The 20,494-nt window shown below is 37.2% G+C and overlaps 1 protein-coding gene across 2 annotated transcripts in view; it reads left to right on the forward strand.

The window, feature by feature from the left end:
* The window catches only part of LOC121414547 (ribosomal oxygenase 2-like), a 31,762-nt gene extending 14,004 nt beyond the window's left edge, over positions 1-17,758 (forward strand). The window contains exons 1-10 of one of the 2 annotated variants that reach the window (XM_041607757.1): positions 650-1,154; positions 1,986-2,211; positions 3,055-3,336; positions 3,861-3,980; positions 4,559-4,690; positions 5,703-5,806; positions 6,374-6,491; positions 13,586-13,748; positions 14,817-15,028; positions 16,532-17,758. In XM_041607757.1, coding sequence (XP_041463691.1) covers positions 2,026-2,211; positions 3,055-3,336; positions 3,861-3,980; positions 4,559-4,690; positions 5,703-5,806; positions 6,374-6,491; positions 13,586-13,748; positions 14,817-15,028; positions 16,532-16,702 — 1,488 coding nt within the window. In that variant the 5' untranslated portion in view covers positions 650-1,154; positions 1,986-2,025 and the 3' untranslated portion in view covers positions 16,703-17,758. Of the gene's footprint in view, positions 1-649; positions 1,155-1,985; positions 2,212-3,054; positions 3,337-3,860; positions 3,981-4,558; positions 4,691-5,702; positions 5,807-6,373; positions 6,492-13,585; positions 13,749-14,816; positions 15,029-16,531 lie in introns of those variants that run through there. The other variant, XM_041607758.1, reaches the window with a different exon arrangement.
* The last annotated feature ends 2,736 nt before the right edge of the window (positions 17,759-20,494 follow it).

A 20,494-nucleotide genomic window follows, 5' to 3' on the forward strand; every position in this document is an offset into this window, starting at 1 on the left:
TCTGTAACCCACAGGTCAGTGCTGTGAGCGAAGTTGGATTGGATTCCTCCTGCCCTCAAGAACAATTGGAAAGCCAGAAGGTACTGCTAGGCCACATCCTTGTCATCCTTGCCTTCACAGGAAGGTGATGGAACCAACTTTGCAGCAGAGAGACCTTCAAAGGAGTGCATGAAAATTATGTTAGAGTTTAAAGTGAGCCATCACCAACGAATCCACCTACACCTTTGTGACCTCAACAGTGAAGAGGTGATTCTTTTGAAAGAGAGTTACCCAGAATGTTATTTTGGATATTTTAGCAGCTCTCCTGAACGTCCTAACTTGTCTCAGCAAGAAGCGTTGAAATGTGTCCCCCTTTCACGTGTCTTGCTGGAATCCAACGCACCCTTCCGTTTGACCTTACTGTCAATTTAAAGTCCCCAGCTTACATTGGAGAGATTGCTCAGGTGCTGGCTAAACAAATAAAACTTGATCTGGAAGATGTTCTGAAGATGACTTCTGACATTGCGATCCGCCATATGGCCCTGGGCGCGCTGAGGGTTCTTCTCAGCATTGATAGTTGCGGGAAATATTTCTTTTATTGATATTCTCACTTTATTTTTTTTTCATTTGATATTCATTCAGTTCATTTTGTTTTATTTCATATTCTTTTTATCATTACAGTTTGGTGGATAGGGGGGGGGGTGGTCCTATTAGATGGACGTGAAATGAAGAAGTGCAGAGGAAGAGCTGATGGGGTAGGGTTTGACAAAGCTAGGGAGTGGTAGATGGATTTGAATGGAAATGGGGGATATAGAGATGGAGATAGAGAAAGGGAGGGGAAGAGGAAAGGGGTATATGGAAGGCATGCCTGTTAAGGAAGGTTCTTGGGAGGGGGTAGGATACAGGGAGGGGGATAGTCTATTGGGACAGGGCAGGGGAAGAGGAGGGGTATAGAGGGAGAATAAGATGGTATATACAGGGAGGTAGAAGAGGGTTTGAGGGAATAAATAGGGGGTAACATGTGGTAGAGATTAAAAGGAAGGGGGATGTTAAAAGAGGGAAATGGAACAGCTACAATAAAACTGGGTATTATCAACTTGCCATGACTCCTTGCAATTGAAGACTGCATCTGGATAATGAATGGTCTTGGAACATCCTCCTTGCAGGTGCGGTAGGTGAGTCTTCCTGTTCCAGTCACCATGGAGCTTTCGTTTTGGACGATGGATGCTTCTCCGATGGTTGACAGTTACACTTCTGCTGGCAGGTGTCACATTGTGTCTGTCCTGCAAATAAGTGTCTCTGATTTGATATAGAACTGATTGTAGACATATGATTCCTGCCTGGCTGGCAATGGACGTATTTGCCGTTGAAACAGAAGTACTAAAGAATATATGATTATGCACATGAAATGTATAGCATTTGATGACAGTTTCGTGGGAAATATGATGATGCACTTTCATTGAGGTAATGAAAAATATGAATGGATCAGAAGGTTATTGTCATTACATCAGTGATTTGCCCCCCCCCCTCCCAAACAGTTTGTAAAACTAAGGACCTACGAAAATGGTTAATGTGCCGTCAGATGATTCATTTGTCAATTTCGATCGTCAAGTTCATCGACGTTGAAGCATCTGTCATGCAAAACGAAAGCTCGTTACTTTATATGTTAAAGAATGACTAAACCTTTGCATGCCTGAACTACCAGGTACCCATTCACCTCACGTGGGTTGAGGGCAGCATAATGTGGGTAAATTTCTTGCTGAAGGAAATCGCGCCATGGCTGCGATTTGAACCGAAGACCATCTGTTTCAAAGTCCAAAACTTATCCGCTGGGCCACAATGGTCCACAAATCTCATTTTCTACAGCAGTATATTCAAAGGAGGTCAAGTCCACCTCAACAAAAAGTTGATATGAATAAAAAGAGAGCAATCAGAGAAGCATGATGCTAAGTTATTCATAATTGATAATTCTACCTTTTTCCTCCTTTTTCGGTCCTTTATTTCAGAATAACCAGAACCTGAACTGAATCTCGAGAATTTGTCGTCATGCCGAAGCGAAAATCAAAGCAGCTACCTGACCCGCCGTCCAATGCTGCTGCGAAGGACTCTTCTAAGAAAGCTCGAGGACTGACCAAGAACAGTGACGCAAGTGGTGATGCCAATATGGATAACGGTACGCCCAGCTCAGCTTTGCCTTTAGATGTGTTCGCACATCTCATTCATCCAATCAAGGTAAGAACACATTTATATTATAAAACTGTTAAATGGATTCCTATCAAGTGATTGGCTGAAATTTGTCATGTGACCAGTCATTTGTCTCAGCTAATAAGTAAATTTGCTAATGACTGGTACTAATGACTAGTTCTCTTGACCAGTCATGGTTTTGAGAAGAGGATGGCCTATCATATATGGATCTGCATTACTATCTTATACATCTAGTACACATTATTTGTCTTGGGCATGAGAGTAACTACACACTCTCACTCACTTTAAAATGGTCCAAATGCCCCTTGCTATGCCTCTGGCATTTTAGAACTGTTCCACAGGTACCTCCTGTGTATAATTTTTACTTGTGCCCCCGATCATTTGTGTTGTAATTCTGCCAATGGCTTTCCTTGGGCAAAGAAGCAATGAAATTTAAAATAATTAAAAAGTAAACAAATTAATTTAATTTACAATAAGATGAAATTTCTATTATTTATTGCATAATTATGTACACTGTATGATTTATATATACATATTTTTATGGTTGAATATATTGAATTGAGTTCGCTTCTGCATATTAACAAGACTGTGCGCTGCATGATTGTTTGGTTGGCATTTAAATGTGATGTAGCAAGAAACTTATCGACTGCAAGTCTTTTTTTGGTCCCTAAATCAAACTTATGTCTTGCAATTCATTGCAAATCTGTGATTGATTGCTAATCTGTTCCTTGAATTCATGTAGTGTAATCCCATTTGCTTCAGTCAAAAGTGGTCAATCGTAAAATTGCAAAGAATATTTACAATTGATTGTGAATATTTTCGTCCAACACACCGTAAGTCATACCTAAATCTTTGTGGAACACCCACCAGGTTGAAACGTTTCTGGAAGAGTACTGGGAAAAGCAACCCATCATCATACCAAACAGAAAAGGGCACCAGGAGTTCTTCCAGTCGCTCTTTACAAGGAAGATCTTGGAGGGACTCGTGGCGGAGAAGAAGGTCTCCTTTGTCAAGGATTGCAATGTCTGTCGGTACAAGGATGGTGAGAGGGAATCGCTCAACGGGAAAGGAACGGTCAAACTGAATAAACTCAAGGAACTTTTGGATAGAGACAAAGCTACGATACAGTTTCACCAACCACAGCGCTTTCAGGTAGGCATTGTTTATATCTCTGATATTGCATTGCATTTCATGTTGCTAATCATGTTGGTGCTTTGCACTGCAATATGCACCATGTATATCATTTTTTTGTCATAACAACTACCATCATCCATGGTCATGATCATCTTTAAAATCCTGATACCATCATCATCGTTACCATTATTGGTGGAGATTTTTTTTTACCCCATCGCTAAGACAGCATGAACGGTTGTAACCAAGCAACCAGAGGACCAATGGCTTGAGGTCCTCTCTGAGGGACCTGGTAGTGAGGATTAATGCCTTACCAAAAGGCACAAGCGCACCAAGTGGGATTTGAACCTGGGTCAGCGGAATCCAAAACCCCCAATCTACCCACTGACTAGTCATCATCATCATCAGCATCATCATCACCACCACCAACATCACCCTAACCACCACCATCATCAGCATCTGTACTGAAAAAATGATTTTTTTTGGTGTAATCTTTTGTTTTTGTGCTTCCCCTCCCCTCCCCCCTCTGTACCCTGTTGATCCAGGAGAGTATATGGAGTCTACTAGAGAAGCTAGAATCATTCTTTGGTTGTTTGGTAGGATCCAATGTCTACATGACACCCAAGCTATCTCAAGGACTGGCGCCTCATTACGATGATGTAGAGGTATGAAGTTTTTATTCTATGTGTATCTTTGGTTCTCTTATGAGGTTCATACTTCTTGCTAATTATGTAACTTTACCATGATGGTAACAATCATGCTAACGGGGTTCGGCAGCCTAGCAAAATCGAGGTTTCTGTGGTATTTCTTAGTAGTTGAAAAGATTCCCTTGTCATAAGCTCTTTATAAAACAAGCTTGAAGTTATTTGATAATGTTGATTATAGAGTACCTAACAATAGGGTACACCAAAATGATCAGAAACCAATTGTATATTGTGCGTTATGTGAACTACACACAAAATTGCATTCATGGGACTATGCTATAATGTTTGGCCATATCTTTTCTTCAGCTATTTAAAAAAAATCTTCATATTTTGAATGGTAGAGCATCATCTGAAGAACAGTTCTTTACAATAGACCTCTAAGTTCACTCTTGATTTTGTTTTAAATTTTGCTCTGTAACATTGAAAAGAACTTGAAAACTCATTATTTCAGCTTCTACACAACAGCATTTCCAATTTTCGATAAACTTGGATGTTTATTTCAAGATCTTGCAACGATATTCCTTCCTTCCGTTTCGCAGGTGTTTGTGCTTCAGCTTGAAGGAGAGAAACACTGGCGTCTCTACAAACCGCCGACCCTTCTTCCCCGAGATTATAGCAGAGATCTCGACCAATCAGAGATCGGAGAGCCGACACATGACATAATACTTCAGGTTTGCGGCTCAGTAGTATTTTTTTTTGGAGGATCATTTCCAACAAGCCATTTATGTGCTTCTTATGGTCTTCCCACCAAAGATATTTCTATTACCTTGTTTCGATATGTATGAAATGTTTTATCTTGAAGTGGAAGTAAGTGAATTGAATTGAATACTTTACGCCTTTTCAAGTACCCTGACGGATAAGACAGTCAAACTTTTGTCTGAGATGTTCAACACACTTATACCTATGATAGTACACAGAGCAACACCCTTTCATTTTGTGCACAGTGTCCCGTATTGTGAAGTGGGGTTTAATTTATACCATGATTTAACTTTGTGCTAAAATTATGGAAAGCCAAAAATGTCTCAATTTTGCTCACTTTGTAAGTTTCTAATAATTACTGTGGTCTTTCCTAATTATTGAATGGTGAAGACAGCTATCTTCTTTACTCTTCCCTGACAGTTTAACAATGAGTTGAGAGTCAAATGAGCTAATATATTTAATCTGTACCATTAGAGATTTTTGCCACAATTGGCTGTCCATAGTTATATCACAATGTTGGACTAGAGTTTAATTTTAATCCGACTTCAGGATACAGGGCAACTGGGTACTGTAAAGGGGTGTTTCGTGAAAGTTCAGTATTGACTAAATTGCCAACTATTACAATATCGGTGACTTCCCTGGTTTTGATTGGTTGAGAAACACTGGTTACCATGACTGTTACCATGGCAACTCTAATCGAATGAAATCTTTTCGATGCTGCCAAGCATCAAGAATCTGTGCAAAGATTGTAATAATGCCCATAGTGCTTCTTGAGATCAAAGTTAATAGTTTATAAGAGATCAGCGAAATACAGAACACCCATGGATGGGTTGATCAAGAAGTGATCATGTGATTCACTTGTGACCAATCAGACAGCAACAACATTCATCATATGCAGAATATGAATTATGGATAGATCGATTGATATGATTAAATTGCATATTGAGTGCTTTACGGGTGATCCTTTCTTTCTTTCATCTTTAGGCAGGTGATCTTATGTACTTCCCACGGGGAACGATTCACCAGGCTGATACACCTAGTACGTGTACCCACTCCACACATCTGACTATTAGCACATACCAAAGATCGTAAGTCATTGAATTTCCTCTATCATTTAACAACTTATGCACACAAGTCTTTTTATTTCTTAAAATTTAGGAATATGCATATCAGGCAAAAGAAAAACTGAATGTTTAAGGATGGTTTTGCAAGCAAAATGTTAAAAAGTAGTTGTCATTAGGTGCAAAAATTTATCCACAATTTACACATGTTTGGCAGTGATTAGAGTAAATATTTTTATTACACTTGTGTGTTTGTGAATATCTACAAGTTTCAGAGGAAATTATATTTTTAATTCATTTCCATTAAATCATTTACCTTTCTTTTTTATTTAGATTATTTTTTTGTATTTGATTATTTCACTTGCTGAGAGATTGTGGTGGATTTTGGAATATGATAGAAAAATCACAGTGTTTCTAGAAAAGACTGCTGTAACAAAAGTTTGTATGTTTAGAAGTTTTTATTGTCCTTTTATTTATTTCAATTAAAAGAAAACTGTGATGCTAATTTGTTCAGAGATCACACATTGTTTTAGATTTTAAAAAAATGTTTGAAAAATTCTGAAAAAGAATTCTGTTCTCTTATTTTCCATGCAGTTCTTGGGGTGATTTTCTCAGTATTGCCCTCCCGTCCATGATTCAGACAGCTATTTTAGAGAATGTCTCCTATCGTCAAGGTCTTCCTTTGAGATTTTTCTCAGATCATAGTCGGCAGGTAAATTATTGTGGAAGAGCCGTGGTGTAGTGGTTCGGACTCTCGCCTTGTAAATAGAGGGTCATGTGTTTGAATCCCACTGCGGTCTAGCGTCCTTTGGCAAGGCGTTAATCCACACTTTGCCACTCTCGACCCAGGTGCTAAATGGGTACCTGGTAGGATTCGAAAGATATTGTATTTTTGTCTCACCTGCGAAGCAAAGTGAGACTATAGGCGCCGCTTTTCCGACGGCGGCGGCGTCAACATCAAATCTTAACCTGAGGTTAAGTTTTTGAAATGACATCATAACTTAGAAAGTATATGGACCTAGTTAATAAAACTTGGCCATAAGGTTAATCAAGTATTACTGAACATCCTATTAGAGTTTCATGTCACATGACCAAGGTCAAAGGTCATTTAGGGTCAATGAACTTAGACCATGTTGGAGGAATCAACATCGAAATCTTAACCTGAGGTTAAGTTTTTGAAATGTCATCATAACTTAGAAAATATATGGACCTAGTTCATGAAACTTGGACATAAGGTTAATCAAGTATCACTGAACATCCTGCATGAGTTTCACGTCACATGACCAAGGTCAAAGGTCATTTAGGGTCAATGAACTTTGGCCGAATTGGGGATATCTGTTGAATTCCCATCATAACTTTGAAAGTTTATGGATCTGATTCATGAAACTTGGACATAATAGTAATCAAGCATCACTGAAAATTTTGTGCAAGTTTCAGGTCTCATGATTAAGGTCAAAGGTCATTTAGGGTCAATGAACTTTGGCCGAATCGGGGGTATCTGTTGAATTACCATCATAACTTTGAAAGTTTATTGGTCTAGTTCATTAAACTTGGACATTAGAGTAATCAAGTATCACTGAACATCCTGTGCGCGTTTCAGGTCACATGACCAAGGTCAAAGGTCAATGAACTTTGGCCGTATTGGGTGTATCTGTTGAATTGCCATCATAACTTTGAAAGTTTATGGATCTGATTCATGAAACTTGTACATAAGAGTAATCAAGTATCACTGAACATCCTGTTCGAGTTTCAGGTCACATGATCAAGGTCAAAGGTCATGTAAGGTCAATGAACTTGACCATGGCCATGTTTTTTGTTGAATAACCATCATATCTCTGTAAGTTTATTGGTCTAGTTCATTAAAAAGGGAAATAAGAGTAACCATGTATCACTGAACATCTTGTGCGAGTTAGAGTAGTATTCAAAGTGAGCACTGCTGCTATATTGAACTGCGTGATGCAGGTGAGACGGCCAGAGGCATTCCACTTGTTTATTTTGCCCGCGCCATAATGAGGCTGCGATGAACGCAAGGAATGCTCCCCAAGGAGTGGAATAGTGCACTTTCTTGCGGGATTGAAATGAATCCAATGACCGGGGTAATAATATGCTGTAACGCGCTTTGAGCCATTCTGGGAAAAGCGCTGTATAGAAATTGGCTATTATTATTATTATTGTGAATTATGAAGTCTTTTTCAAATAAGCCTGATGTGCCTCAATCCATCGAGATAATATATAAACCTATATTCTTGCATGTTCATAGTGCGTTCTACCTAATGCTGATATAATTACTCTTTGGGCAGTTCCATAAAATAGTAAACCTTTGGTCAAAATTTCAAAATCCTACAAACAGAACAAATTAGGTATCACTTGAAAGCTAAGACACTGAAATGTATAAATCTGAAAGAAATAATTTCAAACAATGTATCGTTTCATTTTGGCAAGGCATTGAAGTCACCATAGCAACAAACTAAAATGTTCCTTATTTTAAAAGGTCAAGTTTGCAACAAGTTTTAAACCTTTTAAAAGCTTTGAAATGATCAAAGTTGAATGTTGTCCAAGTTGTTATTATGTCAGGTTTCTAAAAAATAAGTTAGGTTTTTTCTATTGTTCTTATATTTTTTAAACCAAATATATTAAAAGCAGGCACTTTCAAATGTACGTCCGACCCCCTTTCACATACACTTTTTTTCTTACAAGCAAAACAAAAGCAGATAAATTTTCCCAAAGTCAGATGCAAAGCAAGCTTGGTTTGTTTAATATATACACCAGAAGGTAGCTCACCACTAGTCCAGGATTTCAAGTTAAGTGGGGTTCGGACGTACAACTTTTTTGTACGTCCGACCCCTTTGAAACTTTTTTTTTTTATGAAGTTATCTTTCACTGCTCAGATGTTTTTTGCAAAAGTTTAATATCATAACATCTTTTACTCTTATCAATCTTTCAAAATTGAATACAAATTTCAATTTCAATCTAGTTTAAAATGACCTTTTTTGTATTTTTTTACCCAACAAATAGTGGGGGCAAAATTCACCTCCATCTTTAATATTTTGCATGATAGTTCTTTAACACACCTTGATATCGCTGTATAGTTTTATTGGTTTTTTCATTGAAATCTTGCACAAGTTTTGAGACCAATTTCACAAAGAATACCACACATTTTTGACAATATGTAGATTTTTAAATGATATCATCTTCAAGAAATGGTGATTTATTTGTGTTTTGTGTGCATATTCAATGGAAACTGCCTTCCTTCATCTCAAATTATCACATAACTTAATGAATTTAGTGGTAATTATGACTGAATAATAGCCTGCAGGAAATTAAAAAAGAAAATCAAAATCAAACAAATACATGAGAAATTTAATAAACAAAGAAGTTCCATATAAAAGAAGAAATTGCCACTTCCCCTCAATCTCAGGTACAGCAATTGCCCCTCTATGGGAAATAGATCTGCCCATTTGCTATAATAATACATGGATGTCTAGACTATTCTACTTTTGCCTATAGGGGTGTAAGTTATGAAAATGTGAAGGGTTATTCATTTAATTTTGACTTGTTCTCATTTCTTTATTTCTGCATCAACCTTGTTCAAACTTGGTACAAATGATCCTTGGTTGATACCAAGGGGTCTAGGGGTCAAAAGTTAACTTTTGATACCGGTAGTTTTTGTCTCACCTGCGAAGCAGAGTGAGACTATAGGCGCCGCTTTTCCGACGGCGGCGGCGTCAACATCAAATCTTAACCTGAGGTTAAGTTTTTGAAATGACGTCATAACTTAGAAAGTATATGGACCTAGTTAATAAAACTTGGCCATAAGATTAATCAAGTATTACTGAACATCCTATTAGAGTTTCATGTCACATGACCAAGGTCAAAGGTCATTTAGGGTCAATGAACTTAGACCATGTTGGAGGGATCAACATCGAAATCTTAACCTGAGGTTAAGTTTTTGAAATGTCATCATAACTTAGAAAATATATGGACCTAGTTCATGAAACTTGGACATAAGGTTAATCAAGTATCACTGAACATCCTGCACGAGTTTCACGTCACATGACCAAGGTCAAAGGTCATTTAGGGTCAATGAACTTTGGCCGAATTGCGGATATCTGTTGAATTCCAATCATAACTTTGAAAGTTTATGGATCTGATTCATGAAACTTGGACATAATAGTAATCAAGCATCACTGAACATTTTGTGCAAGTTTCAGGTCTCATGATTAAGGTCAAAGGTCATTTAGGGTCAATGAACTTTGGCCGAATTGGGGGTATCTGTTGAATTACCATCATAACTTTGAAAGTTTATTGGTCTAGTTCATTAAACTTGGATATTATAGTAATCAAGTATCTCTGAACATCCTGTGCACGTTTCAGGTCACATGACCAAGGTCAAAGGTCAATGAACTTTGGCCGAACTGGGTGTATCTGTTGAATTACCATCATAACTTTGAAAGTTTATGGATCTGATTCATGAAACTTGTACATAAGAGTAATCAAGTATCACTGAACATCCTGTGCGAGTTTCAGGTCACATGATCAAGGTCACAGGTCATGTAAGGTCAATGAACTTCGGCCATGTTGGGGTTTTTTGTTGAATAACCATCATATCTCTGTAAGTTTATTGGTCTAGTTCATAAAAAGTAGACATAAGAGTAACCATGTATCACTGAACATCTTGTGCGAGTTAGAGTAGTATTCAAAGTCAGCACTGCTGCTATATTGAACTGCGTGGTGCAGGTGAGACGGCCAGAGGCATTCCACTTGTTTTTATGTGTATTGTATTCAAATGTATTCAAACTTGGAACAAATTATCAGTGGGTAGTACAACATATTTGTTAAAGAGGATGGAGAGGTCAAATGTCATCTAGGTGTAAAAATGTCAAATGACATATTTTTGCATTAATTTTGCCCAAACTTGGAACAAAACGATCAGTGGGGAAAATTACATGTGTTCTTGAGGATGGAGAGATCAAAGGTCATCTAGGGGTCAAAAGGTCATATTGCATGTTTTGTTGATTGCAACATCAGGGAAGACTCATGGTTCATAACCCACCTTATTCAAACAAAGTTTGTAACAGGACAAGTTTTTTAATGTTGAAGAAATTCTTTGTCATGTCTTTTGCAAACCATTAAAAAAGATACATTTTACTTGAAGTTTAACAGTAAAAAATATCCTGCATTGTGTGAATAGTTGAGTTGTTTCATTATTGATGTGATCTAAAAATGTAGATATCAAAATGGAAACAGTTTAAACCCACTGACTCATTTGTTATAGATATGAGGAGCATTTTGCTTGACTGTGAGAAAAATCAGTATGGGGGTCGGACGTACACTGTCTGAATGCATGTCAACTTTAATCAAGCATAACTCTTCACCAGCATCAGATTCATTTGTTAATTCCGTCTTATGTGAAAGACAACTAACCAAACAGTATGTATATTAAAAAAAATCCAGTTTAGAATGTCTATGTTTTGTGTAACTGATCTTCAAAGGGGTCGGACGTACAGTGTGCAAATATTTTGCACAATGTCCGTCCGACCCCTTCAAAGTGTACGTCCGACCCCAAATAAATCAGCAGGTAACTAAAACAAGGCAATGCCTATCAATTTCTTTGCTTCATTTCTTTCAAGATTCATCCTTTAGCTAACAGCTCATATTACAATTTTAGTACCTGCATCACAAAAATCACAGAGATTTTGACATGAACTCTAAAAGCATAAAACCTGTTTTCGTCTGATGTACGTCCGACCCCTCACATTTTTGCCCATATTTTCTATTCTCTATATTGCAGACTATTCCTGTCATGGTGTAATGATTACCTAGGTCATGTGTTATGATATACTAAAAAAAATAAAACACTGCTATCAAATCAAAGGAGATACAGATCTTAAATGTGTCTGAATGTACGTCCGACCTTTATTGAATGACCCCTTTGAGATATTGAAAATGATAAAAAACCTTTTACACATCGAGTTGAAAGTATATAATATATAGCATATAAACTATCAAAATTAAAAGAAGAATAATCACCTGATATGCTGAGGGCACGTAACACCTGGTCTTTTGACTGAATTTTGTAAGAAACAGTAATTTGAACATTTTCTAATAGTATAAATATCAAATGATCTTATTTGAGTTTCTTGATAACTCATTGCCAGCATCCGTTGGTCTTGAAATACAATGCGCGAGGTGTTACATTTTCTAGAGTGGATTTAGAACCCCACTCTAGAGTGGCAGTCTGTAGTGTTATATGATGATAAGACATATCTTACATATTCAATAATATATCATTGCATAGGTTACACTTCGTAATTCCGAAAGGTTCGTAATTCCAAAACACGTAAATTGCCTATACCTCGATGTTCGTTAATCCGAAAATGTAAAAGGGTTCGTTAATCCGAACATTGGTGGCGTTATTCCGAAGGTTCCATAATCCAAAAAACAAAATAAGGTTGATGTTCCGAAGGTTTGTCAATCCGAAAACGAAATAAGGTTCGTTGTTCTGAAGGTTCGTTAATCCGAAAACGAAATAAGGTTCATTGTTCCGAAGGTTCGTTAGTCCGAAAACGAAATAAGTTTCGTACATCATTTAATTTGCAGACTAACGAACCTTCGGAATTATGACCCTCATTTCTTTTTCGGACGAACGAACCTACAGAATTATGAACCTCACTTCGTTTTCGGATTAGCGAACCTTCGGAATTACGAACCTCATTTCGTTTTCGGACTAAAGAACCTTCAGAATTACAAACCTTCGGAAATACGATTCTTCGGAAAAACGAACCTTCCGAATAACGAAGCTTCGGAACTATGAATGTATGCGCATTGCATAATCAATACTTCTACAGGAAGTGTAACAGGAAACTATGTTTACCAATTCCAACTTTCTTAAGAAAGTATTACTCATTCTTCTTCCAGCTTCTAACGCACACACATTTTATGGGTTTCTTATTCACTACATTTCATTTCCCTGAAAGGTCAACTCCTCCAATTCAGAGTAAAGTTATGATGTACAGGTTAACGTACCTGTTTGGTTGTAAAGAGTCTTGACCTGACCAATATGAAAGGGGTTAACTTCCGAACCCAAATCAGATTACAGATTGGTAACAGAGTAGAGAATTATAGAGATTGGAGTTTAGAGCTACAGAAAAGTATACTACATCAGTTTGTAGCATTTATATTATCTTCATCTTCAGAGTATAGTCACCATCAGACTCACTCGTGTATTGGTCATTATCATCATCATCTAGTTATCATCTTTTATAAATATATATGAAATCTACATCTTGCATTAAATTTGTCTCATTTAAGTCTGGTTGAAAGCAAACATGCAATATCGACCCAACAACAACATGACAGTAGAGCAATTTGTGTAGATAACGCAGGATGGCGCTGAGACAGATGCTGATAAAGATGCCGTCCTCCTAGTTCTTTGGTCCGCCGATTGAGCATTCTTTGTAGTATACCTTATAGAATCGCGATATCAAGATTGTGAATATTGCAAGCCTGTAAAAGTAGTTAGAAATTAAAAAAAATATTGTAGCTTGTCGTACTATCACTATGACATAGTCAAGATTCTGAATGTAATTCACCATGAATTGGAATGGAGTATCAGAAATTTTTATTTAACATATTCATATGGAAATCTGTAATTTTGGATTCTTAGTTTATTCCATGATTTAATCTTTTAATTATTTCATTTTTATTTTATTATCTCATTTTATTCTGAATTATGGTTAAAGGATAGGAGAGAAAAGGATTGTTTATGCTTGTGAGTTATATTTCAAGATATATTTTGTTTTTCAGGCATGCACCAGCGAGACCGGCGAAAAAATAACAAGTTTGATATCACAATTGAGCCGCCATATTGGATCACATGGTCAGGAAGCTGCCGATGAGATGCTCTGTGACTTCATAGCCAACCGTCTGCCACCATTCAACAATGATGACCAAGACTTCGGTCCTAAAGGTGAGGTATTTTAAAGGAGAATAAAACCTATGGAACAAATAGGCTTGTGTCGAAACAGAAAAATCAAAGAATAAGAGCAAAGAAAGTTTGAGAAAAATCCGACAAATAATGAGAAAGTTATGAGCATTTGATTATTGCGATCACTAATGCTATGTAGATTCTCATATTGGCAATGCGACAAAGATGTGTGATGTCACTTGTGAACAACTCTGCCCATTACTTTAGTATATATTTCACTTGAATTGCCTCTTATATCACATCTATCAGTAGATCATGTATTCTTTCTAGAGGAGGGCATGTAATACAGATTTTTAAAGGATACATCATGGATAAAGTGTTTGAATCACCTTAAGAAAAAGCAAAAAGAGACATTTTGAGGGTATTTTATAGTCCATCAAAGGGAAAGTTTTTCACATGTGACATCACACATCCTTGCTGCATTGCCATTGTGAGGATCTGCATAGCATTAGAGATTGAAATATTCAAATGCTCATAACTTTCTCATTTGTCTGATTTTTCTCTAACTTTCTTTGTTATTCTTTGATTTTTCTGTTTCGACACAAGCCTATTTGTTCCATAGGTTTCATTCCCCTTTAAGGTAATTAAACTTGCTTCACCAAGGGTTGTTTCTCCGGTCTCTCATTCTTAGCTCTCTACTGCGTCCCTCTGCCTTCCTTCAAATTATAATTGAGTTTAATGTTTAGTTTGATAAGTACATCCTGGGAGTGTGCGAATGTGCATAGAAGGTAGGGGATGGGAAGGGGGAAGTGAATTCTCTCCTCTACATCCTGCCATTTAAAGCGCATTATGACCTTTGAAAAATGCTCAAATGAATTGAAAATACCAAACCAGATTGACTATTGCTTTAAAAAGGCATGCTTGAGTTGGAAGTTGCGTTTGTCACAACATTATCTGTAACTGACCCTTGATTTGAATTACCTGTGTCCCTTCATTTTGTGTAGGTGTCCAGAAGATGTAGGTATAAAAGCAGCTGTATTTGCCAACATTCACACCCTTCAAAAGATAAACATTATTTGACCAAATTTAATGAATTTTATTCTTCATCAGGTCCCATGCCCTCATCAGACCACCAAGTTCGTCTTCGCCTCCCCGATCACACTTTCATCGTAAGAAGGCAAGGCGAAGAGGATGGTGAGGAGGATGAAGAAGAGGAAGAAGATGAAGAGGAAGATGATAATGAGAAAGCATTTCAACTGTTAGTCTATCATTCTCTTCAGAATTCTCATCAAGAGCACATGATGTCCAGTGAACCTAAAGAGGTGAGATTTATTTTTATCTTGCCTGAATGAAGTTGGGCAGAAATTTTCCTGTTAGTCTGTTATACTCCCAACAGGCGCGTGGTGGCACTTGTTCACTGCTACCACCCTGCCTGTGGGGAATCTACAGGTAGGACTATGGTATGCCAATGTTGTACAGAGCACACACTTTAAAAAATCATTAAAATATCACTTTTGTGACCAAAATTACTAATTTCCATACAGTTGCAATTTATTTTTCATTAGTAACTTGGGAATAATTTTTGTATTCACCAGAGCGCTCAAAAACTTGAATTTTTGGCATATTTTTTGGTACGCCCTCTATTGGTGGAAAGTAATATGGCAAGAAAATTTTCATTTTTTGATCTCTATTTTTAATTAAGAAAAAAATAATTTAAAGAATCAAATTTAAATAAGAGTCAAGTTGTATGAATAATAGGTGTAATGGAAACTGTCAGTGTAAAAAAATCAAGCATTTGCCCCAAAGAAAAAGAGAAAATAAGCCAAACATTGCCACCCTTATTTTGCCACACATGGAGATATAAGTGAGAACAAGGTTATATCATAACCTTGTTCATTGAATGAGTGCGTGGTGGCAACGTTTATGCGCCACCATTCATAATGGGCAACCATAAACTACTTTTTACACTTATCAAATGTTTGCCAGACGTTGATAACTGATTTGAGACATTAGATTATCAAAAGTACATGGCTATAGAATCTTTGATATGTGACAACAAAGTGCAGGAAAACAAATGAAATTCATGCTTGAATTTAATGAATTCCAAACCTTGTAACTCTTTAAAGAGGTAAATTCATGTATTGCCAACACGTCCATTCATCACATGGTCTACCTTCATGTAGTGTAATGCCATTCCGTCCATCAACATTTTGTCTTACAACCATTTGGTGCGATCGTCGCTTTGTGTAATCACAAGTTTGTCCATGACCATTTCATCTCGTAACCAGATGGTCCAATTTCCATTTCATTTTCACTCATTTCACCCAATTAACACTTAGTCCAATTAGACCAAATGGTATAAGGACTAAATGGCTATTGGACCAACTAGTAAGTAGATGAAATAGTGAGTGGACAAAATAGCATTTAGACCATGGTTGAACTGATGGTAGACCAAATGATAGTAGATAAGTTAGTAGTTGGACAAATTGGCATTAGACCAATTGAAAATAAGTTTGTTAAGATACAACAGTGATGGCCTTGCCAGCTATCACACATCATTCAGCTTTGTTGCTTAACTGAGTCAGCTCACTCATTATGTGTGACTACCAGTAGGTCATGTGAAATACATGTAGGTCGATTTATGCTGACTTTTGATAATCAAAGAATGTTGCTTGTTCGAACTCAGCTATTTGATTGTTTACTCTGGTGAACAATCTAATGGCAAAAAGAGTATTAGTCCCAGGTCTGTCAGGGCCCTGGAAGACTTTTCCTAGCTCTCTCTAAGTGTGACTCAATGCTCTCAATATTATTTATTATCTTGATAGGCTCTGGGGATCCAGCTACCAACAGAATGTGAGCCAGCTCTCAGAATTCTTAAAGAATCTCCACGATCCTGGAGGAACGTCAAAGACATCAGTTTGGAAGATGGGGTCAGGTCACAGATGATCATGTCACTGTGGGCAGAGGGTCTGATAGAAGTGAGGGACGGGACATAGGTCGAGATAGTTCTTGATAGCCATAGGTCACAGATGATGTCTTGACGGGCGGAAGGTCTGGTTGAAATCCATAATGGGAGATAGTTCAAGATGCTGCCGTTGGGTCACAGATAAATCACATCACTTTTGGTGGTATAATTAGAGGATGGGAGATAATTCTTGATTTTTGGATGCACTGCTTTAGGTTTCAGATGACTGTGTCACTCTGGGGAAAGGGTTTGGTTGGATTTGGGGATGGGAGATAGTTCTTGAGGCAGGGTTATATAGCATTAGGTCACAGATAATAATATCTTGGTGGACGAAGAGTCTGGTAGAGGTTGGGGACAGGAGATATTTCCGAGGCTGTCACTAGGTCAGAGGTGATCATGTCACTTTTGGTGGTACAATTGGAGGATAGGAGATAATTTTGATTTTTGGACACCCTGCATCAAGTCACAGAGGATTGTGTCAGTCTGGGTGAAAGGTTTGGTTGAAGGCAGGGATCGAAGATAGTTCTTGAGGCAGGTTTATACAGCATTAGGTCACGGACAATTGACGAGCTGCGAGTCTGGTAGAAGTCATTAACGGGTTAATTGGCATAAGGTCCCAGATGAATGTGTCACTGGGCAGACTCGAGGGCGTGTTTGTAATCCAAGATGGGAGACAGCTCAAGATGCAGTCATTGCAGCACATGGGAGATCATTCTTGATGTAGGGGTAATGTCTTTGTTGGCAGAGGAGTCAAGGACTTGGTTGTAGGTTGCAGATAATTATGTCACTGTGGGCAGAAGGTCTGGGGCTCGTTGCATAAAACTTTTTACCTGAGAAAACTCTGGTAAAAACTGGAAACTATGGTTAGTCTGATTTCTGCCTTTGACTTTAACACAGGACAAAAACTCTGGTAAAGACAACCTGAGTTTTCTCAGGTAAAAAGTCTTATGCAACGGGCCCCAGGTTGCAGTCAGGGACAGGGGATGGTTCATTAGGCAGGGTTATGCAGCATCAGGTCAGAAAGGATTGTGTCGCAATGGATGAAGGGTCATATAGAAGTCAGGGACATGAAGCAATAATTTGAAGATGAAAAAAGAAAAAAAGCCATATTTTACAATTATGGCAATGCTGGCAACCTCATCCTGTCTGAAAACAGTTTCCCGATTCATGGAATGAATCTTTTCTGGACAAAAGAAGGTTGTGAGTTCATAGTCATAACTGAAAAATACACATTTTTCTGAGCCATCCTCAAAATTTGTCAATTTTGAGGTACACGATCTTAAAACCCCATCAATATTATGGAGAAAGAACGCTCCAAGGAATCCAGTTTTATGATTCATTTACAGAGGGAATTTTAGGTGTAGGAAACGGAGCAAAGATCATGATAATAATCATTCTTTTTAAGCGAAGTTTATAGACGTTTGGACTGATGTCAAGATTCAAGCAGCTTTTGAATTGCCAAAGTGTTTTTTTAAAGGTTTTTGCTATCAGGTTTTTATGAATAAAATGCAAAACATTCAACTAAAATATTTTAACTTTCCTTGTCATATTCTGTGTGTCACCCATTTCAGTGAGTACACTTTTGTACAAAGCTTGCTAGGAAAAATTGATGGTATTTCCACAAAGTTTATATGTCCAACCAATTAGGCACCAAAAATGTGTTTTAGTAACCCGCCCTTTCCTAAAAATATCCCCTACCTTAGGGTTTTTGTTTGTACAATAGTATCAGTATTACATCTCGTACTGACTTTGCGATCACATTGAAAAAAAAGGAAGTGTTGTGGGCAGAAAAATGAGATCATTCCTCAGAATTGTCCAAAGATGAATGTTCACTGAAATATTTTCATCAAAAATGTACGTCACCATTTACTATTGGATATATTGGTGTTTCATATTTTGATCTGTTGTGTATATGGGGTCTGAGTGGTGCATCAGGGCCCTGTTCTACAAAGAGTTACAATTGATTCAATCAATCGCAACTATGGACGGCCAGCAACGTCAACATCTATTATGCACGTTTGTTCAAAATATTTTCTAGCTGTGATGTATATTCATGCATTCATTGTTTTCTTGAAAATTCACTGCATTTCTCTTTGCATAAAAAGGACATTGTGCAAATTTTTCGTAGACACTGATGGATTTCCAGAGTTACATGTACGATTGATCGGATCAATCGTAAGTCTTTGTTCAACAGGGCCCAGATATCTCGGGCTGGGGTGTTTGGGTAACCAGTTACTTTTATAACAAAAGGAACCTGTCTTCAGTGAGATGCATGTATGTACATGTATGCGTGTGTGAATGTGACTGTTAGGGGGTATTTGTGTAAGTAGTGGTAGGATGGGGGAGGGGTGGGGTGTCTAGACTCTTTAAAATTCTGCAGCCTTCTTTATTGTCTTTGAATTACACATAAAAATATGCATTCAATAGTTGTAATCATCAACTTCGTTCTCTATGAGATTGCCCAACATTTTGGACTAAAATTGATGAGATTTTGCTTGGTAACTTTTCCAAATGACCGTTCAAACAAGATTGTCCCAACACAAAACACCTGGGTATATGTATGCAGATTGGAAGAAAAGGAAGCCCCCTACTACCTATCCATTTTTCAATGACCTGTTACTCCAGTACAATTTTTTTTTTTTTTGGGGGGGTCCTTGATATGGGACATGCATAACGGCCCAAATGGTCCAGTGTCCATTTCGTCTGCCTTTTATTTTCACTTTGTGAAGTGAAAATTTGGTTCATGAACGATTCCATCTAACCAGAATGACAGACCAAGTGGATATAATGGACAAAATGGGTATAGCCTAAATGAAAATTTGAATAAAAATGGTTTATGAACTAAATGGAAATTGAACCAAATGCTTGGTAGGTGAACTTTATGCAATATACATTTAAAAATATTGATAAACAGGATTTAATTAATAAATACAAGACAGGACAAAAGACCTACAATTCAAGAATATACAATTTAATAGGGAGTCTTTATACATATGTATAAATATAACATACAAAATGTATTTTTCCATTGCCCCATTTTAAATAATCTCATATTTACACACATACATGTAAACAATTAAGGCTTTTTCTACAGAAAAGATGGAAATATATCATTTCCATATCAGCTTAAAACTAATTAATCCCTTGAATCAAGCCTTTTTACAAGCAGAAAAATGAAAAATTATTCAGTGCAAAATGAGAGGAAAAAGTAAGATGACAAATTGAAAGTTGTTCATTTTATTTTAAATCCTTAAAATGTCAAGTTAAGACAAATTGGCAATGTGGTCAGAAAGTGTCATTTTATAATTCACCTCTGTACTGCTTGATATGTGATTATAGTAAAAAGTGTAGCCAAGACTTATTTTCAGAGACTTCAAATAGAATACTTAAAGGGGAATGAAACCTTTGGAACGAAGAGGCTTGTGTAGAAACAGAAAAATCAAAGAATAAGAACAAAGAAAGTTTGAGAAAAATCAGACAAATAATGAGAAAGTTATGAGCATTTGAATATTGCAATCACTAATGCTGGGAGATCCTCCCATTAGCAATGCGACAAGGATGTGTGATGTCACTGATGAACAACTTTCCCTTTGGTGGACTATAAAATACACTCAAAATGTCTCTTCTTACTTTTTCTTATGATGATACAAACTCTTTATCCAAGATGTATTCTTAAAAATATGTATTACATGCCCTCATGTAGAAAGAACACATGATCTATGGATAGATGTGATAAAAGAGGCAATTCAAGTGAAATATATACTAAAGTAATGGGGAGAGTTGTTCACAAGTGACATCACACATCTTTGTTGCATTGCCAATT

The sequence above is a fragment of the Lytechinus variegatus genome, chromosome 4 (genome assembly GCF_018143015.1).
Source record: "Lytechinus variegatus isolate NC3 chromosome 4, Lvar_3.0, whole genome shotgun sequence".
Classification (NCBI taxonomy): Eukaryota; Metazoa; Echinodermata; class Echinoidea; order Temnopleuroida; family Toxopneustidae; genus Lytechinus; species Lytechinus variegatus.